Raw genomic sequence first — 25,375 nt, 5'->3', positions numbered from 1 at the left:
CCAGCGGGCTCGATCGAGTCGTACCGTCCCGTCAGCCTCACCTCCTGCATCGTGAAGACCATGGAACGGATGGTTCACACTCGTCTGTACCATCTGGTGGAAGCCAGGGGCATCTTCAACCATTCGCAGGCCGGCTTCAGGAAGAACAGAAGTTGCGAAGACCAGCTCCTGTGGATGATCCAGGACGTCAGCGACGGCTTCCAAGAGAAGAAACGGAGACGGACCGTCATGGCTCTCCTGGACCTTTCCCGGGCCTACGATAGGGTGTGGAAAGAAGATCTCATGCTCACCATTATCGACTCAGGCGTCCCTCTCAAGTTGGTGAGATGGTTCAACGCCTTCCTCAGCAACAGGCAATTCCGAGTGATGTTCAACGGCAGCCTTAGCCGCACCAGATTGCTGATCCCCCTGCTGTTCATCTTTTACATCAACTCCTTGCCTGATGAGATCAAAGACCTTGTCAACGATAGTCTCTTCGCTGACGACCTCACCATCTGGTCCAGCCACAACAACAAAGAAGAAGCTAGCAGATACGTCCAACTGGCTGTCCAGAAGATCGAAGCATCTTGCAAGAAGAAGAAGATGCTCCTCAGTGAGAAGAGCGTGGTCATTTTCTTCTCCTCTAGCTCCGGGGACGCCAGATGGAAGCCGGACATTACGATGGGGGGTAACACCCTCAAGTTCGATCCCTGCCCCAAACTCCTGGGGCTGGTGATCAACAGGACCCTGTCCTTCCAGCAGCACGTCGACAAGGTGGTCGACGAGGTTCGCAAACGTTGCAACCTCCTGGCCTGCTTGGGGACTTCAAACTGGGGCTGGAGAAAGAAACCCTTTGTAAGAGTGTTTCTTGCCACCCAGCGGAGCATCATGGGCTTTGCCGCCTCCAACCATGGCTCTCCAAAACCCAGATGGACAGACTCGACCGCGCCCAGAACCAGGCCCTCCGTCGGGTTACTAAGGAAGCCGTCTCCACTCCAGTTGAGGCCATGCGTCTGGAGAGCGGCATGCAGAGCTACCGGACCATCTCTCAGAGACTCACAGCCAACTCCCGGGAGAGAGCCTCCAGGTGCCCCGAGGGCCACCCCGCTCGGATCGCCCTGGAGAAGGACCAACCTCACGGGCTCTGCAGAGACAGCTGGAGAGAACTCAGCAACAGGATCAGTTCCACCCTCCCCAACGAGCTCGCCGACAGGGAGCCCCTTCCCACCATTGAGGAAGAGGTTTGGACCCCACAGAAACGTTGGCGGGTCAACAACACCGTCGGAGGCTTGGGACGCTCCGAAGAGACGAAACAGAAGGCGACCGAGACGATTCGGAACATCGACGCCACATGGACCATCTACACAGACGGTTCCGCCAAAGATGGGACTAGGGACGGAGGCTCAGCAATGGTTGTTACGACAGGTGACCCCCTCGACCCTCAAACAATCTTCTCCGAGACGATTCGCGGCAGGATGCTCACCTCCTCGTTTGACGAAGAGAAAGAGGCACTGGGAGCTGCAGTTAGGTGGTTGGAGGATAACACCCCTAACAACAGTGACAAGGGCCTTACTTGCACTGATAGCCAAGCCCTGACATCGGCTCTGGCAAACGACAGCAGAGAAGTGAGCAACATCACTAGAAAACTTGACACGCTCAACCGCGAGATCATCCTTCAGTGGATCCCTAGCCACGTGGGCATTGTAGGGAACGAGAGGGCCGAAGCTCTGGCCAATGAAGCCTCTGGGTTGAAGGAGAGAGCAAAACCAACCACCTACAAGAGCGCCGTAGCCACCATCAAACGTACGATTAAAGATCCAAGCCCCTCTCACGCCAGAACAGCTCAAGTCTACCAAAAGCTGTCAAGAGAACGTGACGAAAAGACCCTTCTGTCGAGAAGAGACGCAGTCATGCTAGCCAGGCTCCGCTCTGGACACAGCATGCTCTTGGCCGGGTATAGGACCCTGATGAACCCCGCCGAGAGCCCCTCCTGTCCCAGATGCGAGGAGGCCAACGAAACAGTGGAACACTGGCTCCTCGATTGTCCGGGGACGCTAGCGGCCAGACAAGAAATTTTCGGAGGCACGACGGTGGAATTGTCAATTCCCACCGAGGACCCAGAAGGTGCGGTCGCGCTGGCGAAGCGGACCCTTGGGAAAAATTCGGCGCACCCACAATGAAATAAAGAAAGAAAGCAGCAACAGCCGAACCTGAGATAATAGACAATCTGAAGATCAGAGGCAACTGCAACACCTTGAAAATAGAATCAGGAAAACCCGTCGGGATCACGAAAATAGGGCAAGAATAATGTCAAAAATCACAGTTGGTGGCCACAAAGTAATGAGGAGTATGAGTGAACCAAGTGACCAAACACTGATGCATACCAAACACTATATACAGACTATCGGCGCAACATTAGCCCGCAGACTCCTTCGAGAGCAATCAGAGCATTACTGACGGGAGGAGGCGGAAAATTGTTAAGAATAGACAGCAGGTACACTAAGGCGTATGGTCCAAGCGAGGTCATGCTAAATATAGATGAACTGAATAACTATAAAAAGACGATGATAAAGTGCAACGAGGACCTTCTGAGTCGAAATTATGTGGGTCAAGAGGAACTCGAAGTGAGATCGATTGGAGATTGCGCCACGCTAGAGGAAGATGCCATGCACTTGTGTTCAGAAGCATACGTGTCCGCTCATGTAATAGATACAAGCGGAAAAAAGACGCCTTCAGAGGACTACTGGATACGGGAGCTGTCTTGAGCGTGATACCAAAAGAAACATGTGGTCGGATGGGATTTGACACAGAAGTCTGCTGTAATTTCGTGTGCTTTATTTTCGTTGAGCATAAAAGAGAATTAGAGGAGTCGTCAGTACCGCAGAGGGAGGGCGCGAAGCGCATGACCCCGCGCAAATCGCACGCGTGTAGAAAGGAAAAAAACGTTGCTTGAGTATGCCATGATATAAGTATCCAGTTTACCGTAAATTGACGAGTTTCAAATTTTCATCAGTTCTTATCATTTCATTTAAGTCAGAAACAGAAGTTGGACTCTCGAGCTGTTCGAGTTTTCCAGAAAAAAACACACCAAAGGAATTGGAAATGGATAAACCGGTATCACCAGAAATTGAACCCTTGAGGGCAAAAAAAACGGACAAACAGCTCAAATCCATCAAGGATTTCTTAGATAGGAACCAGGACGTCTTTTCGAGACACACAGCAGTTATCGGGTGCTGTAACTTTGTTGAGCATGAAATAGAATTAGAGGAGTCGGCGGTACTGCACAGAAGGAGGGCGAGGCGCAGGACCCTACACAAATCGGATGCATGTAGAAAAGAAATAGAAACGTTGCTAGAGTATGACATGATAGAACTATCCAAATCACTGTGGGCGTGTGGGGTGGTGATGGCCAAAAAGAAAGGAGGTCAACTGAGATTTTGTTGTGAGTTTCGATATGTGAACTCCGTCACGGTGAATAATGCTTATCCCTCCCGACAAAAATCGAGAGCCTTTCAAAACTTGGGAATGCACGATTTGGGGTCGGCCTTTTGGAAGGTACCACTTACGAAACAAGACAGGGATAAAACGGGCTTTGCTTGTGAGCTGGGATTGAGTCAATGGAAAAGGATGCCATTCGGCCTATGCAACGCGACAGCTACATTTCATCGACTGGCACAGGCACTGACAAGAGTAACGAAGAAATATGGTAACTTGGTATTGTGTTATGTGGATGACATGGTGATTGCAATGCCAACCCTGGAGGATCATATCGAGCGACTGAACGAAGTGCTTGATTGCATGAAAAAGGCAGCATTGAAAAGCAAGCCCTTGAAATGTGAGATCTATATGCACTCAATAAAATACCCTGGGAGGATTGTAGACAAGCATGGCATCCGACCAGACCCTGATGCAGTGGAGGCAGTCCTGTTTTGGAAGTCGCCAAAGACTGAAAATCAGTTGATGAGCTTTCTTGGTTTCGCGAAATATTATTGAGAGTTCATCAAGGGTTACGCAGACAAGGTGTACCCGATGCAACAACTCATGAGACCCAAGGGCAAGAAGTTCATTTAGAATAACGAAGCAGGGGAGTCTCTTCAAAGAATAAAACTAGAGTTGTGTGAGGCTCCATTATTGGGCATGTCCACAGAGAATGGTATGTATGTCGTAGACACAGATGTTTCAGTGGTTGCGATTTCTGGCATACTGTACCAAGAGCAAGAATGGAATCGAAAAACCATCTTGAGACCATTAGCATATAGGAGCAAAGACCTGAGAGACACGGAAATGAAGTACGGGGTGTCCAAAGCAGAGTTTTTTTGCGGTGGTTACCTTCGTGGAGAAATACAGAGCTTAACTGGGCGGCGAGCCATTCAAGCTACGTGTTGACAACAGCACTTTCTTGGCTGAAAACGTACTCAATGGCTCAAAGCTGCATCGGGAGATGGATAGTACGACTAGATGGTTACAACATGATAATTTACAACATGACAAAGGATAAGCACCAAAATGCAAGAAAACGGACTTTCACGAGATTCATGAGCAGAGGAAAGCCGACAGGCCTGAACTAAAAGATGGATTTTTTTTCACGGACAAGGGGTTCTATGACAGCTTACCACTCAGGAGACGGCTCGTCAATTCGGGGAAACCGATCGAACATCACCCTGAACTACCTACAGACCACCGGAAGACAAAGATCCTAGGGAGACAAACAAGAAAGCCTGATGGAAATCCTGCTCATGTCGAAACTAGATAGGGAAACGTTAAAGGAGAAAAGCTATGACCTAGATGAAGTTAAGAAAAGGGGAGCAATAGTGGGACAAGATCTAATGAGCTTGCTTCAAAACCTGGCGATAAAAAACCCGTGGACACGAGTGAGAATGATGATAAACCGGAAGTTACGATATTGGGTAGAACCAAACAGGGCTCGTGCGAAGACAACCAGTTGGAGGGCAGAGTTCCAGAGAGTAAAGAAGGGGTACGCACATCACTCGAGAATATCGCAGAGGAGGTACTCATGGAGGCAAAGTTGAGAAGGAAAAAAGTGTCATTCAAGGAAGCGACTGAAGACCTCGGAACAGGTCAAGAATCTGGGGAGTGCTTGAAAAATGAAGAAGAAGGTGAAGCAAAATTTTTTTCCAGGGAGTCAGAAGAATCGGACGAGAGTTCAATGAGAAGTGAAGACGAGCAAGACAACTTGTGCATGATACTAGCGTAAGCAAAGAGGAGGAATCAACATAAAGAAGCGCAGACAGACCCCTCATCTGGAACATACAATCTTGAGTGTGATGACACAAACGAAGGGAAGAACTAGAGATCATAGCAGTGTCAAGAAAACCTTTCAGGGAGTTGTCTTGCAGTTCAAACATCAGGACAATTCTAGAGCCCGAGAGTGATAGGGAAATCTTGAGCTGGATAGTGTGTGTCAAACTAAGAGATGATATCCACAACCCGGGAGAAACGACAGGGCAAATGATGGAACTGAAGGAGCATGTGAAGGCGCGAGGTACAGGCTATCAGACATGGTGCGAGCACAGAAGAATGACAGGATGACTAGCCATCTCTCCAATTGGATCCGGTCACGGGCAATAGAGAAAGGGGATCTGGAGGAAGACAACTACAAGATCTTGAGCCTATTCTACAAGGAATGAAAGGGTTACTATATCACACGGCGGATGGCGTGGTGGCCTGCAAGAGAAGAGATGAAGAAAAAATACTTCACATACATAATCTCATGATACTGCCGCAACTGTGTCAGACAGATGTGCTATTCAGATCGCATGATCAAATGGGACATCAAGTGATAGACAAAGAACAACAAAGAATACTGCACCCGTTTGATTGGACAGTAATGAGGAAAGCTTGCGAAAGTTGGGTCAATGCAAACTGTCATGACTGCGGGTGAAGAACCCGAGGAAGATGAAGTTCCCACTCGAGTAGGTGGAAAACTCAGAATTCAATTAGGTCGCGCAGAAAGACCACTAAAAAATCTGCTTTGACAGAAACCGTATATAAACAGATAGTGGTAATCCTCGACCACTTCACAAAACTTGCGGAAGCAGTACCGTGTCCAACGGCCACTGCGGAAGAAAATTGTGACCACTTGATTACACTCTGGATCTCAAGATAAGGTTGTCCCATTACCTTTCAATCAGACAACAGGAAGGCCTTCGTCGGGGATCTGACAAAGGAGTTTATGAAAAGCTCTCCTATTGCCCAAGCACAAGCGACTAATTACCACCCACAGACTTGTGGAATAGTAGAAAGGCAAAATAGGACACTAGCGAATATGCTTAGAGTGTACTGCTCGAGGTACATGACGGATTGGGACAAGAAATTGCAGCAATTTGTCGGAGCATACAACAGCACTCAACACCCAACAACAGGGATCAGTCCATACGTGATGCTTACAGGCAGAGAAGTCGGAGCATACAACAGCACTCAACACCCAACAACAGGGATCAGTCCATACGTGATGCTTAAGGGCAATTCCACTGACATTTTTCTACTCAGAATACGAGGGGCAGAAGGGAGGTGATCAAAAGACAACAAGAGTTGAATGAACTGTGTAGAAGGAAAACAGCTCGAGCACAGATGAGGCAACCTAAACTACGATGAGAAAATACTACAAACGAAACCATATGCTGTGGGACCAAATGTCTGGGTGTTTAAGAACGCCATTCCTCAAAAGGGGACGAAGAAGTTATTAAAGAAATGGAGAGGACCATTCATGATAACAGAAGTACACCAGCAGTGTCGGTTCTACCGCATGAGCACAGGGCGCGCCGCTCACTATAAAAATCTGAAACCTCATGTCCCGTCACCGGAGGATTGGTGCGTGCCTCAGAACATGGAAGGACTAGAGCACCTGATAGTGGAACCGGCTTGTGAGATAAACGAGAGAACACCAGAGAGGAACACGATGCCAACGAGAACACGTCACGATGGCAACGAGAACACGACACGACCATCCCGGAGCTGCTATAGCGGGTTCGGATCGTGGCGGGTTCGGATTTCACAAGAACATCGCCGAAACTGACGCTGTTTGCCTCGATGAACGAGATGCAAGAGTTAGTGGCGGTCCGATTGGGATCAAAGACGAAGGTAGTGTTCACTTCGTTACCCGGATACTCGAGCAGACCACTCGCTCTTCAGTTTGTTTATGCGGTGTTGGTTTTGATTGCGGAAGGCAGCGGGCTACACATTTTGATGGCTGCTCCGAACCGGGAGTTTGAGCCAGTGAACTTAAGGCTTCTGAAGTCGGAGGTGGCAGCGGCTTGGGCGGACGTGTCTAATGCTCTGAGAGGCTTCAATGAGCTGGCGGGTATCTTGATCGTGTTGGACGAAATGCTGTGTCTGGAGGTTTCAAATCTGGCTAGACAGCTATAGTCTAAACCAGAAATAACGGACGATCATCCTGTGATTAGCCATTTAACTGCGAGCATGTGGTTCCGGAGCATGAAGTTCACGCTTATAGGCTCTAACATTGACCGAATATTGATCGAAGGAGCGTGGCTTTAGCGGAAAAGCAGTTGGAGTCGATGGTGTATTGCATGACACAAGAGAATGGGAGAGGAGATGGCCATTACTGACATCGAGGCTGGCGAATGTCACGGACAAGGCGAGGGAAACATCACCTCCTTTGATAAAGCAGGTGCGGGAGCTCATGCAAAATCAACTTCAGCAGGCCAAAAAAGGGGTTGACGGTGGGGACGTTCGTTATCTTAGCGGACGACACGACCATCCACGTCTTGTGGAAAGATCGCACCACGGGCAACTTGAGGACAAGGAAATCGCACAAAATCCTGGGATTCTTGAGTCTGTGTTGGCCATAGATGTATATGGACGAGATATTTGTCGCGGGGAAAACGCTCTTCGAAGCGTTCATTCAGGACCTCTTGAGAATGTCAATCAACCTGTTGTTGGCCTTGTATCTGGTGTTTCCCAGATATCTGTTTAACATGGGACCAGGCTCTGCAGCGGTGGTCCTTGACTCTGATCCTCTTGGCACACAGAAACCTGGCAGTATTTAACCGCCTGATGAAATATATGGATTCAATGGTCATGAATAGAGCTCACCCGAGTCTGGAAATTTACTCTTATAGATGTGCTTCTGGATTGAAGACCTTTCAAGTTGAATATCTTTTGATGCAGAATCGACACTTGACAAGAAGAAACGATCTCGAAGACCATGGAATAAGTCAAGGAGATGAACGTGGGCATTCCCCCTCTGACGAAACTATGTCTGGCAATGCGGTCGGATCTCCTGGGAGTAGTTAGAGGACTGGTGACTTGTATCTATGGACCCGCTGTATCGTATGTTTTTCCTGATCCCTTGTTAACGGTATACCGACACTCGGTGGTACACATGAGCGTGATCAGCGTTCTGGATGGGACGGCATGAAGCTGGTGTAAGCCGGAACACTTGAGGATCCAGATGAGCGACGTGGTATTTTTTGGGAGAGTGAAGGATCCGGAGCTGGTTGTGTTGAATTTCAGAGGCCAACTACAGTGCAGGATGGGCGGGAAGCAACAGGGCCCAATCAAGGCCTACCCGATGTTCTGGAACCTGGAAAGCAAACAAGAGAAATTTTGAGATTACCAACTTGGACGGAGGCCTTAGACTTGATAAGGAAGGAGCTCGAGATGATCCTGGACCGGGATGTGCTGCCGGCTACCATCCCGGAGTTCCCAACGGTGAGTTCGATGACTCTGCGTATGAACAATCCGATGCTGGTGAAATCAGCGCAGATAATAGAGGTTGTGGAAGGACAGCAAAGGGCGTTCACGCATGACTGGGACCCCCTGTTTATTGGATACTCTGCAGCTATGTACATCAACACGAGTGAATTCAAAAAAATATACTCTTGGACGACTCAGGCAAGTAATTGGGAGGATCGATGCCTCCGAGAATCGATGTGCGAGAGGTCAGGAGAGTGCTTAAGAGGGCCGGGTTCGAGAATAAGGACCCGTTGTATGACGACGACCGAACAATAGTTGAGGAAGGACACTTGGCTCTGAAGGCACAATTGAGATGCAGCACGAGGAGACATCTGGCGCCCTACGGTTTGGAGGAGATAGAGGTACAACATGAGGAACCTAGACTGGATGCAGCTGGCGCTCTCTACGTGACCCTGACGGAGTACAATCAATCGGATCCAGTAATGCCTTCAAATCTGTCGATTGATACTCCTGGAGACAAGAGAAATCTTCCGGTGGAAAACAAACTTGAGGATGCCTTGAAGAAGGAACGATCTGAAGTGATAGAAAAGAAGAAGATGGATGAGACTCTCAGTGAACCCCAAGAAGCTATGGACATCGGGGCGACCCCAGCGGAAGAAATAGTGCGGAAGAGGAATTACAGTCCTGGAACCACGCGGGAATTGCTTCAGGACTTGAGTGGTGAAGAGTGGGCGGATACAGCGACGCCACCTTTGGGATATCCCCAAAAGAATCTAGAGTTGCAACCTGGGAGCAAACCTGCGGACATGGGCATGTTCTTCTTGAATAATGATAGCAAGGAAAAGAACATCTTTGATGGGAAAAAGACGATGCTTTTGAATACATTGGATCAGAAAGGATGACAACAGTTCTTGATCGTGTTCAATCAGAAGGTGGAGCGGAATGTAGATGTCGAAGAGTTTAGGTAGGAATTGTGGGACATTTGTGGTGGAATTCGGAGAGCCTATCTTGATAGGAACTGGATTAGATAAGGAAGCGAGAGGAGAGTTGCTAAGCACGATGATTCTTATCCAGGAGACAAGGCCGAACACTAAACCCGGATCCTGTAAAAATAGCTCTACTCTAAAAAAGAAAAAAGAAAAAAAAGAATGTTAAGACCAAAAGTGATGACAAGGATAAACCTTTATTATAGCTGAAAGTACTACTATACCTAAGAAAAGAGAAGGTGGAGGCAAGAGTCTGATGGAGATGGTCTAGATAAAGAGGCAGCTTTGGTTATGATCGTGACCCCCTCCCCCCGAATAAAAAGTCAAGGTCAAGAAAGAGAAAGCAAGAGGAGGAGCAGGAGGAGGAGAAGGGAGTCCTTCAGCCGAGGCGGTGTCAGAGGCGAACTTGAACGAGACGGCTCCGATGATTCTGACCAGATGGAAAGCTGCAGCTTACAAAGACAACTCGACGTCTAGAAGGTTGGCGGAAGTAGGAGCCGAGATGGAGGCTACACCTGGTTCAACGACAGAAGAAGTCTTTAAGTCTCAGTGGGTGAAGACGAAGAGTGGTTCCACCAGTGGCCAGACATGGGAAATGGATGTTAGCAAGGAGTGGATCTCCAGTAAACACCAGAATGTTGGAGGAAAACTCACGAGTGATCCTTTTGAGAAAAAACTAACGAGGAATGCTGCTTGCTCCTGGTGGATAGCTTTAGATACAAAAAGAGAATTAGAAAACTGTCTGAAAAATTGGATCGTGGAGTATCTAGAAAGCGCCGATGTTGGGCGTCGCAGCAAAAAGCAGAAGTGAACAAACTGGAACTGAGAAGCCTATTGGGACGAACGTGGGAGAAACTATTGTTGATTTACTTCGAAAAGGAGATGAGAGCACCCTCATCAGCCGAGTCTCTGATGGCGAAACCTATTATCAGGACAGGACGGCGGGTTAGTTGTTGTTCACGTGGTGCCTGGATGGAGTGGCGTTGGAAGATCTGTCTTCATAAATTAAACTAAAATTGGGTGATAAAGGCCTGCATATGTACCAAATGCTGATGCAGTATGTTGCTCGAGACGACTCGGGGTTGAGTCTTGCGAGGAGAAAGGACGCCACCTGTTTCTTGAGGTGGATCATGTCAGTGATATCTGATGCTGCAATTCAGGCCTGCTATCAGAAGGCGGCAAAGAATAAAGCATTGGAGAACGACGCCACTCCAGGGTTGCGAGTTTCATCTTGATTGGGTATAAAAGTACCGGGATAGAAAAAGAAGGTAATTCCTAGCAATCTCTTGAGAATCATGCAAAGATGGACGAAATCAGGAGGTTCTCCCTCTAGAAATTTGATAGCAGTCAAGACATACATCGTGCACTGGCCGTGACGGAGGAGCATCGAAACACAGGAAGTGCCGAGAATATCAGTATATTTCTAGCGTCATGGTAATGTCATATGAACTCTTCTTGAGCACAGAGGCAGGAGCTGCGTACATGAATTTCGAGGTCACAGAATTGCTGAAGTTTTGGTAAAAAAAAGATAATTGAAATTGACACGACTGAAAGGGAAAACCGAGCCTAGGCTTACTTCTTGAGAAGGGACCTGAGGTCACCTGCAGTACAAAAGAAGGGAACGGACTCTACCGCATAGGGTAGAGTCCGTTCCCCTCTTTTGTACTGCCTCGCCACAATCGACCTACCCAGACGGATTATAGCAGCAGCTCCAGCAGTCGCCCCCAGACAGTTTGCTGACGACCTGACTGTGAGAACCTCCGCCGACACGCCAGAAGAAGCGGCGACAGAAACGCAGACTGCACTGAACATCATCACCGAGTGGGTATCCGAGCACCATGTGTTGATCCCAGTAGAGAAAACTGAATTTGTTGTCGTCAGTTCAGACCCCCGTGAAACTGCGGGCAAGTCGCAACCACCGATCAATTTACGGGGACGAAATGTCGACTACAAGAAAGAAGTCACTATCCTCGGAGTCAGTATCGACTCGCAGCTGAGGTTTGGGAACCACGCCCAGAAGGCCTGCAACAAGCTCCGGAAAATAAACTAAATCCTTCAAACCATGGCCAACAGAGACTGGGGCATGAGCGCCACCGACCTCCAGCAACTTTACAGAGCTTATGTCAGACACTGCAACGGAAGTGTGGGGGTCGTTTGCTGCTGACACCCACATCATGAAACTAGAGACCTGCAACAATATCGCGGCGATAATCATCACTGGAGCACCAAAAAGCTCACCTGCCGCTCCCCTTTTTCGGTGTGGCGAAATTTAAAATAAGCATTTTCGGTTTAGGAATGTCAACCCGGGGTCACATTACCTTTCCAGGCCTTTTTGTTGGTATTAATCGGTTTTCTTTATAAGACCGCTCAAAAAACGCTCTAAAACCGCTCAAATCTTGCTTGAAAAACCGTTCAAAAATCACCGCAAGAAATGAGCGGTTTTTGAATGGGTTTTAAGCAAGATTTGAGCGGTTTGAGCGGTTTTTCCAAAGCGGTTTGAGCGGTTTGAGCGGTTTTTCCGGCAGCAAGTCCGGGCGAGTCATTTGCACCACAGAGCAACAGGAGGCCAACCCCTGACGTCAGAAAGCAGAAGCAGAGCGGAAGAAGTAACAATGAACAAGCTGAGACTCAACAGGGCGCCCTTCCTACAAGCAACCAAACACGGACACAGACAAATGGATAAACCAAGCGCCCGTACTGCAAAGGAGAAGAAGAGGACACAGAGCACATCCTTCTACACTGTACTACGTGGGAAAATGAGCGGAGGGCCGTCTTTGGAGAAACGCCAGATATTAGAACCTTCAGACGGAAACAACCGCCGTTATGGACTTCCTGGAGAGCATTGGGGTTTACCCGCCGTCAGCACATTGGACGGCCTACACAAAACAACAGCTACAGGTCATCTGCGTGCCACGTTCCGAAAATAGAGTGGAATTGGGGAGAAGATGAGGGTAGTGTACTGTTCACGAATCTGGGATCAGTTTTGAAGTTATTGAGATCTTCTTGGTGCCCACTTCCTCAAGCGAAATTAAATGTAGAAGTCACGGAACGCATGAGATTGTCACCAGGGAAGGATGAGAATCTTGGAAACTTGAATGTGATACACAAGCTGATTTTACCTCATCGCGAAGAGTCTGAGGGGACGACGGAGTCCAGAGTTGAACCACCGAAGAAGATGGAGCCAGGCGCTTGTCTTGATCTGGCAACTGAAGATGGAGGACAATTTTGTGATGGGCGATCTTGCGTAAGGTTTCAGTGGGAAGATTTATCTACGTGGTTTGGTGGCGTTACACAGAAAGAAAAAACGAGGTGTAGATAATAGTCGACTGCTAGGGTTCTTCTCTAGGCTGTGCAGTCTGGAGTCGCTGGAGATGCTAGAGTCAGAGCACCATTTGATGACAGCATGGAGTGTGGAGTCCTGGCCTGGAGTGCTGCAAACGTTACATAAACACATCAAGGTATGGTAAGTCGGCTTGGAAGCAGAAACGGGATTCCCAGTGAGTGAAGCCTACCGTCTGCCAATGAATGCGAAGTCTTTGGTGGGATCGGTCATGGCGAACTTGTGTGGGAGCCATCACCCGTTGCACATGTCGATGGTGGAACCATCTAGCCAGAGGGTAATGATTGACAAGGCTTTCTCGGTGCCCATGTGCGTACGACTAGCAAGATTGTCGCATCACTCACCTCAGCTGCTCCGGAAGATGTTGGGAGCGGTGCCAGGACCCAGGGTGGAAGACTTGCGCAATACCTGGGTAGAAGAACTCTTGAGTTTGGAGAAGGAGAACTCTAGTGACTTGGGAAAACAGAGTACGAGCGGCAAAACACTCAATAACGCCCAAGCGGGGATGAGATTCATTTGAGACATAGGAAAATGATGGAATTCGAACCTTTGCTCGAAGCTTCTGGAAAACTCAATCCCCGGAGCATTATTTTAACACATGGAGACTATCCATGCCACTGTCTAACACAGACTGTATGGTAGCCAGAGAAGTCGAACCTCTGCTTGATATGAGATGTTGAGGAGAATCGGGCAATAATATTGCCAGATCATCTACAAGAGGTCACCCTCTTCGTGGTGAGTTCGATACTGGCATTGCGATGGATTGAAGAGAACGTTATGAAGTATCGAGAGTCGAAGGCGCCAACCGAGGAGGCGATACACGCTATTGGTTATAGCAGGAGACTTGAGTTGTTTGAGACCGCCTGCTAGGTTTTCGATGTACCTATGGAAGTGAAACGAGTTTGAAGTTGCATACAATTTTTTCTCATGGTTCAGAGCAACCTTGACCTCTTGCTGTATGTCTTGACGAAAAATCAAATGAAGGAGTATCGTCATTTCTTGGCCGAGATAGAAAGCTTTCAAGAGACCACTGCTCACCATCGCAACCGAATAACTACGGGATGGAAGCGGGTTGGTAAGGTGTCTAGAGATAATACTAAAGCAAGGGAGTCGATGCTGGAGGAAGACATAGCGAAAAATGTGAGCTTGAGCTTACATCGCTCCTTTTGCCTGAACCGGGAGCCCAATGTGAAGAAGCTACCAAATTATCCAAGAAAATTACAAGAGCAGAGGGAATTGATGCGGGTCTATGAACAACTGAAGGCATGGGAGGAGATTGTGATTAGTTCTGATGACGAAGAAGAGTTGACGAGGCAGATCACGGTATCGAGCGCAATTGGATCTAGTACTTCAGAGACAGGGGGGTGAATTGAACCGATACTTTGTATGGATGCTTGAGTCTTGAAAAGGGAAGGAAATGGGGGCTCGAATGAACTCTGAGAGCACAAAAAAGAAATTTTAACATACGGACTATTATTATCTAATTTACTATACCTATTTATATATCAAAACTTGCATAAAATTTTCAGACTGGGTTGAAACAAAAGAAATTTTAGCAAAATAGTTAGCAAAGTTGAAATCCAGGGTGCATTTGGACGAAGTTTTTGACGGCTGTTTAGCTATAGAAAAACAATTTTTATATGGCTGTGATTTTTGAAGATGTAAAAATGGTTGAATCTGCTGCAAAGTTCTGTAATTGACCACTGGCACTGTATTTTGAGGCACACACAATATTCTGGAGGCTCAGTGACATGACGACGACGCGCGATGGAGACATCGATCATGAGTCCGGGGAGTATGTGCCAGCCGGTCTTATTTGGAAGTTTGACCATGATTTGCAAGTCTGACCCTAATTTTTGCGGGAAAATTTTTTTATGAAAAATTTGATTTACCCATGTCATGGTCAAGTTTTTGCGACCACTGAAAATCAGAAGTTAATTTTATTGGAAGATTCAAATCAGCATTGCGGGAAAATTGATAAAAATCAGAAAGAGTAAAATTGCTGTTCGCACTTTTACTGAAATCAACATTTCGAGTAGAGCTGTCTTGTTCCTGACAAAGAGCATTGCGAAGTCCTACGAAAGTACCATCGCTGGGTGAGAGAAAAACTTGATTGGGCAGGCAGAAGAGTGAGGCTGCCCAATGGTTTAGAAACTTCTTGATTTAAAACAGTTAATGAAAAAAAAACTTCTAGAGTTGCTTTATTATATTGTTTACCCAATTCTAGAGTCACGTCTCTGTGGGAATACTCAAAATAATTTCTCGAGTGCAAATTAGTAAGACATGAGACTACAAAATGGTGTTACAGCTTAATGGCCACTACGAAAATACCCCCACTCTAGAAATAAGAACGACACATGGCTAGTGGTGTGTTGAGCGAAGGCGAGTTTTAGGTTGATCCATCTGAAAAGGATCAAATGTCTACTGTCTAAAAAAAACGAATGGTATACTAGAGCTTCCAGCCTTGTTTTCATTGGCGTTCGGGTGTTTTAGGTTTTCAGAGACCTAACCATATGTCGTTCTTATTTCTAGAGTGGGGATATTTTCGTAGTGGCCATTTAGCTGTAACACCATTTTGTAGTCTCATGTCTTACGCAAACCGAATTGGCTCCGACTGAATGAGGTAAAAAATCACGAGAGATAGTATCCCTGACCCTTCAGCTAATTATTATATGGCCTATTCTTCTTAACCTCATATGTGTCATAGGCAGACGACTGTTACATGACCTAATTTTGGGTTGCTTCAAGGCAAACACGAATTTAACACTTCTCTCTGCATTTTTTTTTATCTTGGTTGTATGTTTACCAATCGATTTGTTGAAATTTCTTTTTTCGATGTTTGCAAAAATTTCTGTTTTTCTAACTCACTTTCTCTGAGTTTCGAAAAAAGGTATCAATTGAAAGACCGGCCATTTCCCTGTTAGACTGTATTCTCCCCTAGAGTTTTTTTATTTGACCTTTCTGTTCACCGCTTCGAAAAGAGTGTGGGGGGGGGATTATTTATCCCATATTATTTTTTCGTTTTCTCAATTCTGAGTTTTTGGTTTAAGTCAGTATAACTGTTTAGAAAAGCTCCACTGTGTAAGCGGCTACCCCCAATTTTTTTCTGCACAGAAAGTTATGGCTCTCGGAATAGTTCAGTTTTTGATTTTTGACGGTTTTGTAATTTTTTTTCGACTTTTCTCAAAACTAACATCTCCAATATGATATTGTGGGTTCAAGGGAGTTAACGGGCACTGGAAAGCTCTCCTGCATTAGTGGCTACTCACAAAAAAGTTATGGCGTTCGAACAAATCAAAGTTTTGGCTACGCGAAAACTACCGTGCCAATTCTCATGTTGTCTTCAATGATGAAACTCGGTTTTGGGAATCTCTGCATAAATAGCCACAACCTGTGTTGTGCCGAAGTAAATTATGAAATTTGGAAAGACTTTTGAGTCTTTTACTACTACTACTACTACTACTAAAAGAATTTATTCCCTTTAAAATATAAAGGCATCAAACAAAAGAAACGGTATGATTATGTACACAAGACATCACGAACGGCAATTTATGCAATGGCAACAAAGTAGCATTGAACAAGAGTTGTTTAAGTTGAACATGTCAATTCTATTTTTCAGATAGATTTTCAATTTTGCTTTGAAAGTTTCAGGCGATGAGAAAATGTCGGCTATGTTGTTTGCTGAAATCATGTTGGCATACCGACAGACGCGATAGAAGAAAAATTGCTCTGTAAAGAAGAGTCGACAATTCTGGGTTGTTGAAAGCTTAGGGCGTGAGCTATTGCAAAAGTCTTTGACTGCAAAGGTAAAATTTATGTATCTGTAAAGGTCGAAATCAAGGACTCGATTAAGAAAACACATATCATGTAAAGCTATAGTGAAGGAAGTTGGCAAGGAATTCGTTTTTCTAAGTTGTTCTGTATAGTCGTTCACTCCCGTTACCCATTTCAAACATTTTCCGTTAAATAATTCTAGTTTGCGGCGATATGTTAAAGATGGAAACTAGACCTGACTACCGTATAATAAAATACTCATAATACATAGCTGGTAATATTTGAATTTGGTTCTCATGGATACTCCATAAGGGATTGAACGTTTTAAGAAATGGAAAGCTTTGTTAACTGCGACCAGTTTGGTTTTAATGTGGATTTCCCACTTTAAATCACTAGATATCGTTACTCCGAGATCTTTGATAGATGAAACTGACGGAATTAGGTAATCATTGAGGCAAAGAGTAGATTTGGGGGAAGTTGAGTTAAAACAAATAACTTTGCATTTATCAGAATTAAATGTCATTTCGTTTTCAAGCGTCCAATTGATAAATAGATCAATGTCTATTTGAACTAAGAAAAGTCATATTTTGAATAGAGTTTGCTGTCATCAGCAAACAGAAAGCAATTAGAGGTTTTCAAGACAGCTGGCATGTCATTAATAAAGTGTATAAATAGCAAAGGGCCGAGCACACTTCCTTGCGGAACACCACTTGTTACATGGCCTTTTGGAGATGCTTCATTGTTAATTAAGACAATTTGCGTGCGGTATGTGAGATAGGAAGCAAAAAGTTCAAGAAAGCTAATGTCAAAGCCTAAATTACCAAGTTTCGCAATAAGTATATGATGAGGAACTTGATCAAAAGCCTTGCGAAAATCGAAGTACACAGAAAGACATTCGTTTTTTGTCTCGACGTCGTTATAAATCTGATCTAGGTATTCAAGAAGCTGAGTAACAGTCGATCGCTTGGTCCTAAAACCATGTTGAGCAGGTGTAATTTTAGCCCGAATATTAGGATAAATGAAATCGAAGATCATTTTCTCCAGAAAAATTGATAATTGAGGCAATATGCTAATCGGGCGATAATTTTCAAAATTTTCGGGATTACTAGATTTAAAAATTGCCGTAATAAACGCACATTTTCAAAGTTCTGGCCACGTTTTAGTTTCCAAAACCTTGACAAAGAGCTGCACGACTAGAGGAGATATTAATTCACTGCAGCAGTTAAGAATAAAGGTTGGGAGGCGGTCGTTGTTAATACAAGAAGTTTTAGCAAATTCGAGAGCTTTCTTGACCTTTTTAAGGTTGACATGGAGATCGGATAGAAAAATGGTGGGTTTTTCGGGTTGTAGGATTTGAATTTCGTGCTTTTCTAGAAACACTGAACAGAAGTAATCGTTCAAAATAATGGCTATTTCAATAGAAGTGAATGCTTTTCTATTCATCCAGTGCATTTGGTTTGGTAGTTTCCTTCTGGTAAAAGATCGAAGGTATTTAAAGCAATCACGGGTAGAATTTGGTCTTAAAGATTCAAGGAGACAAGTTTTATCCAACTCGATTGAATTGTTAAGGTCTTGTTGGATCGAAGCTAAATGATTTGTGTTGGCTGTCCGTTTAGATATGGAATGGTGCTTATTCAGTAAATGAACTGTATGCGACGAATAATAATAGGGAAGTTACTGGCGTCTTTTAGTTTTATGTGCGCATGATAAAAGAATTGCATGATTGATCTGAGCGTACCAGCTATCTACATAATCATTAGTGGTTGATATGGAATAACATGAGTTTTGTTCCACAATGAGTTTGGTAAAGCAAGGGCTGATTTAACTATTGAAGATCGAATGAGAGAAAGATGATTTAGATAGAGAGGATTTCATAAAATTCCCAATCACAGTAGGCGCTGCTTCAGGAATGGTAAAAAAATCAAATAAAGGAAAATGGTCTGAGTAAAGCACTTCATTTACAAATGCAGTGAACAATTCTGTGTGCGAAGTTAAAATGATATCAAGAGTGTTGCCTGAGCGATGTGTGGGCTCATATATAAGGGGCATTAAGCTATGATCCTCAATAACCTCTAGGAACAGTTTTGAGTAATCACAGCCTCCATCAGAAGATGCCCAACAGATATCAGGCAGATTTAGGTCACCTAAGATTGTGTACGAACTAGAACCATTAATTAATTTGGAGTTAAAATAACGTATTGAATTAGTAAGCATTTTGGTAGGTATCTGAAATTGCGACGAAGCGGGAGGGGGGTTTGTAAATAAGGAGGAAAATATGATTAACTGCACCCGAATATATTGAAAGTCCGATGCAGTAATCCGCATCGTATGATAGAATTGAATAATTTAAAACAAAATTATTTTTTATAGCAATGAGAACACCTCCGTCTTCTCCAGAAGTGCGGCCTTTTCGAGCAATAACCGAATAGGGAGAATTCATAGGAAAAATTTCGGGACCAGTAACTTCTGGTTTAAGCCATGTTTCAGTAATGAACACGATATCAGGAGAATGTAAAGAAAGAAAATTGATTAACTTTAGACGTTGATTTAGGCTTAAGAGACTTTGTGCGTTGATAAGGCATAATTTTGATTGTAGTCAGTCAAGATTGATCTTGATATCATTTCGTTCGAGGGTCAGACCACGAATTTTTAGCTCATCGCGTGGAACTTTTTCATTGTTAATCATGTCGTACCGTTTCTTGAAGATTTTACGTTTCACAATTTGTTCTTCGTGGTTTAGGGACTTCGATATGGAAATATTTTCTTTGAAATTCTTCAGTTTGTAAGATTTTGCTAGGCATTTTCTAGCATTCCATTCGGATGACAGACGAACAAGTAAAGGACGCGGTCTTCGTTATTGGGGATTAGCTTTACCAAGTCTATATATTTGGCAGATACTGAGATTTTCTTCGTCTATATGATCAAAAATTTCGGCTTATTTGGCTTCTTCGGCCTCTATATTGGATGTAAACTGACCGTTGTTTTCGCAGACTCCGTCGATGATTATCTCGTTTTCACATGTGTTGGCCCGGTGACTGTTATTAAATAGTTTCAGATTCTTGAAATGTTTACCGGGGTAGCAATGGTTGCCCCGCGATAAAATGACCGACAGAAGATATCACTTGCTCAAGACATCATCTTCAAAAAATCTCCTGATTGCGGATTCTCAAGCCTGCCATCTTGATTTTCCAAATTTCAATATCTTGTCCCTACCTGGGGCCCGAATTGGTGCGGTCCAAAACTTCTTACCCGAGAAAGACAAATTCAACATCATCGCTCTGCTCATCGGCGGAAACGACGCCTTCAACGGAAAAGACCCCTCCAGTATACCTGCAGGCGACATTGCTGAAGAACTGTCGAAGCTAGCCGAGGAGCTGTGTGAACGAGCCAAAAAAGTTTTCGTCATCGGAATCCCTCATCGTAGTGAGAACCGAGCTCAATCTGCAAAAATAAACGAATTCCTAAGAAAGATAAAAGGAACTTGGAAGTTTAGAGGAGTGAATGAAAAAATCCACAGCTCAGATCATTTGAAAACTGACGAAGTGCACCTCAGTGAAGAAGGTCTGAAGGGCATTAAAAGTATTCTCAAGAATAAAATCTTATACGATAAACATTCGAACATCTGCAATACAGAAGGACATCTGGTATATTACGAGTGTCGTTTCAAGAACTGTCAGTGCCCCTATTAACGTAAGTAGAAATAATGAACCGCAGGCCTCCCCTTTTCGGGAACCACCAGGTTTGTCTATTTCTTCTTTTTCCCCTGAGTGAGCCACAGGCCTCCCCTTTTCGGGAACCACCAGGTTTAACTGTTTTTCTATCCATAGTATAAGCAAAAATGGGCAAAAACTGCAAAACATGTAAAAGAGGCTTTGCCGGCAACGAGAAAACATACACTTGTGTCGCATGCAACGCTCAAACGCATTTGGAACCAACTTGTGTTGGGTTGTCTCTAGTGGCCATAAATGGAATAAAAGAACTAGGGCCGAATGTCATGTTGCTTTGTAATACTTGTGTGCAAAATAATGAACGAGACAACTTTATAAGATGCAAAACCCTGGCCAACATAGACGAGAAGCTCTCAAACATTGATGTAACTGAAAGCCTTAAAAGCATGGAAAGAAGACTTACCGATTTAGTAGATCAAAAAATTGGAAATGCAATGAAAACGACATGCGATAAAGTGGAAAAAACATATAGTGCCGTTGTAGCTGCTGAAACCACCACCCGGATAAATCAAGCTCAAACCACTCAACATGCTGCCAGATCTAACTCTGATCACAACATAAATCAAAGTTTTAGGATACAAGGGGTCAAAGAGGACCCTGAGAAAACAAAAGGAGAAAACCTTGTCCCAACAAATGACGAAGTAAACGAAATACTAGACATAATTGGAGTGAAGCCGAAAATAATAGAACTAAAACGACTAGGAAAATTTGATCGTAATCGAATGAAGCCAAGAACACTGCTGGTAACTGTACCTAGCGAACATGAAGCACGACTAGTTCTAGCAAAAAGCCAAGAAAAGCGAGAACAATTGGTCGAAAAAGAGGTCTACCTGCTACCAGCATTGACCAAAGAGAGTGCAATTAAAGAGAACGAAATCCTTAAGAAACGAAGACAACTACTAGATGAAGGCGTTCCTCGCGAAAAGCTGAAAATAAGGAATCTAGAATTGTTCAATGATGGTGTGAAAGTAACTAATGACACTGAAGTTCAGGAACCCCAGCATTGACTAGGATTCCTCAACATTCTGCAACTAAATACTAGAAGCCTAATCATCATAGAGAGAAGAACTAAGCTAGCAAATGCAATTGCAGTTGGAAATTTTAATGTCATATGCTTAAGCGAAACTTGGCTTAACGAGAATATTCAATCATCAGAGCTTTTTCTAAGTGAATATAACATCTATAGATCTGATAGAGCTATTGTGAGTGGTAAAAACTGTCACGGAGGCAGCCTAATAGCTGTCAAGAATAGTCTAATTACCGAGGACTTATCCACCAAACATGACATTCCTGATTCATGTGTGCTATGTAGTATAAAACTTCATCAAACTGAAATGATAATTGGCTCATTCTACAATCCGCCAAAAAACAGTAATTACAGATACAAAGTGCATGAATTTGAACAACTGATCAAAGCCATTCCTAAAAACAAACCGCTTCTCTTATGTGGGGATTTAAATTTCCCAGAAACAAACTGGAACACCCTCACCAGTACTGACGAGGAAGAAAACCAAAAACTGCAACTTTTTGAAAATGGACTCTTTAGGCAGGCGATAGATTTCCCAACATGTGTGAAGAACATACTAGACGTAGCCTTCTATCGGAATTGCTATACAAGTGCCGAACAAGATTTTAACGTTTCCAAGATTTATGACTGCTCAGATCACAATGCCATAATGTTGTCTATTGAATATTGAATGCACGGTATCAGAGCCGAAACCATACTTGGAAAATTTTAGAAGTTTTGGAAATGCCGATTTTGAAGGAATAAACAAATTTATAAACGAGAATCCATTTGAACCAGTATGCCACACAAACATTAACAAAATGCATGAGGAGTACACCCAATATTTGGATGAAATCATTAAGAGTTTTGTGCCTCTCAGAACAAGACATAGGAAATCACTTCCACCTTGGATAACAAGTAGCACTTCAAATTTGATCAAAAAGTTACAAACAAAACGGCAATCATGTATACTCAAACCGACCAACTACAGAAGACAACAAGTTAAACTGTTTGAAAATTTAGTAACTGAATCATCGGAATTGGACAGGAAAAACTACCAAGAGGAATTGTTTAGAACACGGAACACTAATGTAATTTTTAAACACCTATAGAACTTGAATAAACATAGAAGTCTTCCTAAGTTACTCATAAAAGATGAAGTTGAAAGCACAAATCCAAACGAACAAGTCAACATGCTAAACGACTTCTTTCATTCAGTTTTTAATCCTAAAGAAAGTTTTAGTATTAGAGATATTCAATTTGAAAATCCCTTGTTAACGAATTTTGATATATCGAAAAAGACAGTAAGTGAGATTTTATCAACTCTGGACGTAACAAAGTCACGCGGCCCAAATGGGTTGCCACCTAGCTTTTTTCAGAAAACGAACCGCAATATATGCAAACCGATGAACAAACTTTTGAGAAACGTAAAACGCCTACGAAAAATACCTGATTCATGGAAAACAGCTGCAGTTACTCCTGTTCACAAAAAAGGTGACCGAAAAATGGTGAACAACTATCGACCAGTATCGCTATTAAATATTGACAGCAAAGTCCTTGAAAAATGTATATACAAAGACCTGTACCCTTACTTTGCCTGGTATTTGACGAAACATCAACACGGTTTTACTAAAGGTAGATCAGTTTTGACAAACATGCTCTCTTACCTGAAAGAAATATATGAAGCGCTTGACATTGACTCAAACGCAGAAATTGTAGCAGTCTACACTGACTTTGCAAAAGCCTTTGATAAAGTTCCGCATTTTGATCTACTTAAGAAAGTTGCACTTATAGGAATAGGAGGCTGCATGTTAGAGGTACTCTATGACTATTTGAAAAACAGGAAACAGTTTGTACGAGTAGACAATATCAGCTCAAAAGTTTTAGAAGTCACTAGTGGTGTTCCCCAAGGATCACTTTTAGGACCACTGCTCTTTTGCATTTTTATTAACGACCTACCTGAAGTACTCAAATTCTCTGAACCATTTATTTTTGCGGATGATCTTAAACTACTTTCCATCAAAAAAACATCAATTGAAATTCAAGAAGATCTGGACAAAATTCAGCAGTAGGTAACCGAAAACAAAATGGAATTAGCGAATTAGCACTAGATAAATGTGCAAAAGTAAGTTTTAGGGGCGGATACGCTAACTCTATGCTTTTTGGTGTAGTGCTTGGAACATCGATGGTTGTGAAAGATCTGGGAATTTTTGTGTCGGGCGATTTAAGTTGGAAGGTACACATTGAAACAAGATTAAAGAAGGCAAAGCAAGTACTGTACCTCCTGAGAAGAAACCTATCAGCAAAGATAAATACGTTTGTAAAGTTAGGCCTGTATAAGTCACTAATACTCCCAGTGTTATTTTACGGACTCTCATGTACACATATATCGAGGGGGGATCAATTGCAGTTGGAGCGATTTCAAAAGAAAGAAATCCGTTGGATCACTGGAAATAAAACGGGAGTGTACATCAACGAACTACGCTTGCTAAACATTTTACCTCTGCCCATGTTCATCCAGCTAAATAACATCTTACTTCTTGCCAGTCTTGATTCTAATGAACGAAATGAAATAGTGTTAAACAGGCGAACCACACGGGCTAGAATTACAGAAATTTTTGAGATGCGAAAAGTGAGAACGGAAAAAGCGAGAAACGAATTTGTTTTCAGAACCAGTAGGATTGTAAATCGATTAGAACCATATATTCATTTTGATAAACGAATCGGCCTCAAGACGAGAATTTTAAACACGATGTGGAAATTTGTAAACGAGAGATTTTCAGAAATGACAACGTGAACGTGGCAATTATTCTGTGATTGTATCACGTGCAGAAACAAGTGGACATTGTTTTAGAGAAGACGCCGGGACCAAGAATCCCAACAGCAGTGCTGTGAATCCCCAACAACAACAACAACAACAACAACTGTTATTAATACGACTATTAACCGGTACATTCGATGATGTTGTCTTGGTTGGATCAACATTTTCAACAGTTTCTTTAATGCTTTTTGTAATTTCGATTAAGCTTTCTTGTCTTTGAATAATCAGTTCAAACTTAGCTTGGGATGTGAAGATGTTCCCCTCAAGGCAGCCAGAGCACAGCCAGAAGCATCCTCGAATTTTGCCCATTGTAGCTACATCATCAGGAGACAATCCAACACATTGCCCATGGAACCACGCGCTGCACTTTTCACATCCTATAGCAGTTGAGTCGTTGTCCTTCACTGGTTTGTTGCATGGTCCACATCTAGCAGCTTTTGCTTGAGACATATCAAACCTATTTAATAAGTTTATCACAACAATTTATAAATTTTTTGATTATTCCTAGAAATTAACCAATCAAATCTGAGATAATAAGTCCATTTGAAAAACCCGACTGGGAGAATTATTCCTATAGACTCCTTAGTTTCTCGTAAGAGAAATGTTACATCTTTGGGAAAATTGATTATCTCAAAATTAGTTTTTTTTTAAAAGGGTCAATTAAAATGGGCCCTTCCGTCATGCGACGGTACGTGCACATGTTGGATTTTTTTTGTAGAAACTCGATTTCTGAAATTTTCTAACTCAATATATCTTGCATTTTTTTATAAGCTCAAAATTAGTTGAGAAACAACTAAGATTTTGGTTAAAGTCCAGTTTTTGAAATCACTTTTTTCGTGCCGCATGAGTATAGAAATTTCATTCAGTATCAAGCAGGTACCTCCAGCTTTAGCTGGGCCCCTAGTTGTTTTTTTTACATGCGAAAGTTTCGGTTCACCTAGTTTTTTTTCAACATTTAATTTTTATATTTTTTGTATCTCCGCTGCGCCTCTGTGTAGAAACTCGATTTCTGAAATTTTCTAACTCAATATATCTTGTATTTTTTTATAATGCATAATTTTT

The 25,375-nt window shown here is 43.5% G+C and overlaps 2 protein-coding genes across 3 annotated transcripts in view; one reads left to right on the top strand and one right to left on the bottom strand.

Annotated features, from left to right (window-relative positions):
- LOC134839156 (palmitoyltransferase ZDHHC9-like) overlaps positions 1-24,797 on the bottom strand; it is a 326,560-nt gene extending 301,763 nt beyond the window's left edge. The window contains exon 1 of one of the 2 annotated variants that reach the window (XM_063854613.1): positions 24,771-24,797. The gene's annotated coding sequence lies outside the window, so the exon portion shown is untranslated. The remainder of the gene's footprint in view (positions 1-24,770) is intronic. The other variant, XM_063854612.1, reaches the window with a different exon arrangement.
- Positions 70-2,744, top strand: LOC134839837 (uncharacterized). Its single transcript, XM_063855460.1, has 3 exons — positions 70-765; positions 909-2,103; positions 2,380-2,744. Exons 1-3 carry the CDS (start codon positions 70-72, stop codon positions 2,742-2,744), a joined length of 2,256 nt encoding a protein of 751 aa, XP_063711530.1.
- Positions 24,798-25,375: the final 578 nt, after the last annotated feature.

This window comes from Symsagittifera roscoffensis, chromosome 2 (assembly GCF_963678635.1).
Source record: "Symsagittifera roscoffensis chromosome 2, txSymRosc1.1, whole genome shotgun sequence".
NCBI lineage: Eukaryota > Metazoa > Xenacoelomorpha > Acoela > Convolutidae > Symsagittifera > Symsagittifera roscoffensis.
The sequence above is the reverse complement of the archived record's forward strand: the minus strand, read 5'-3'. Positions and strand labels throughout refer to the sequence as shown.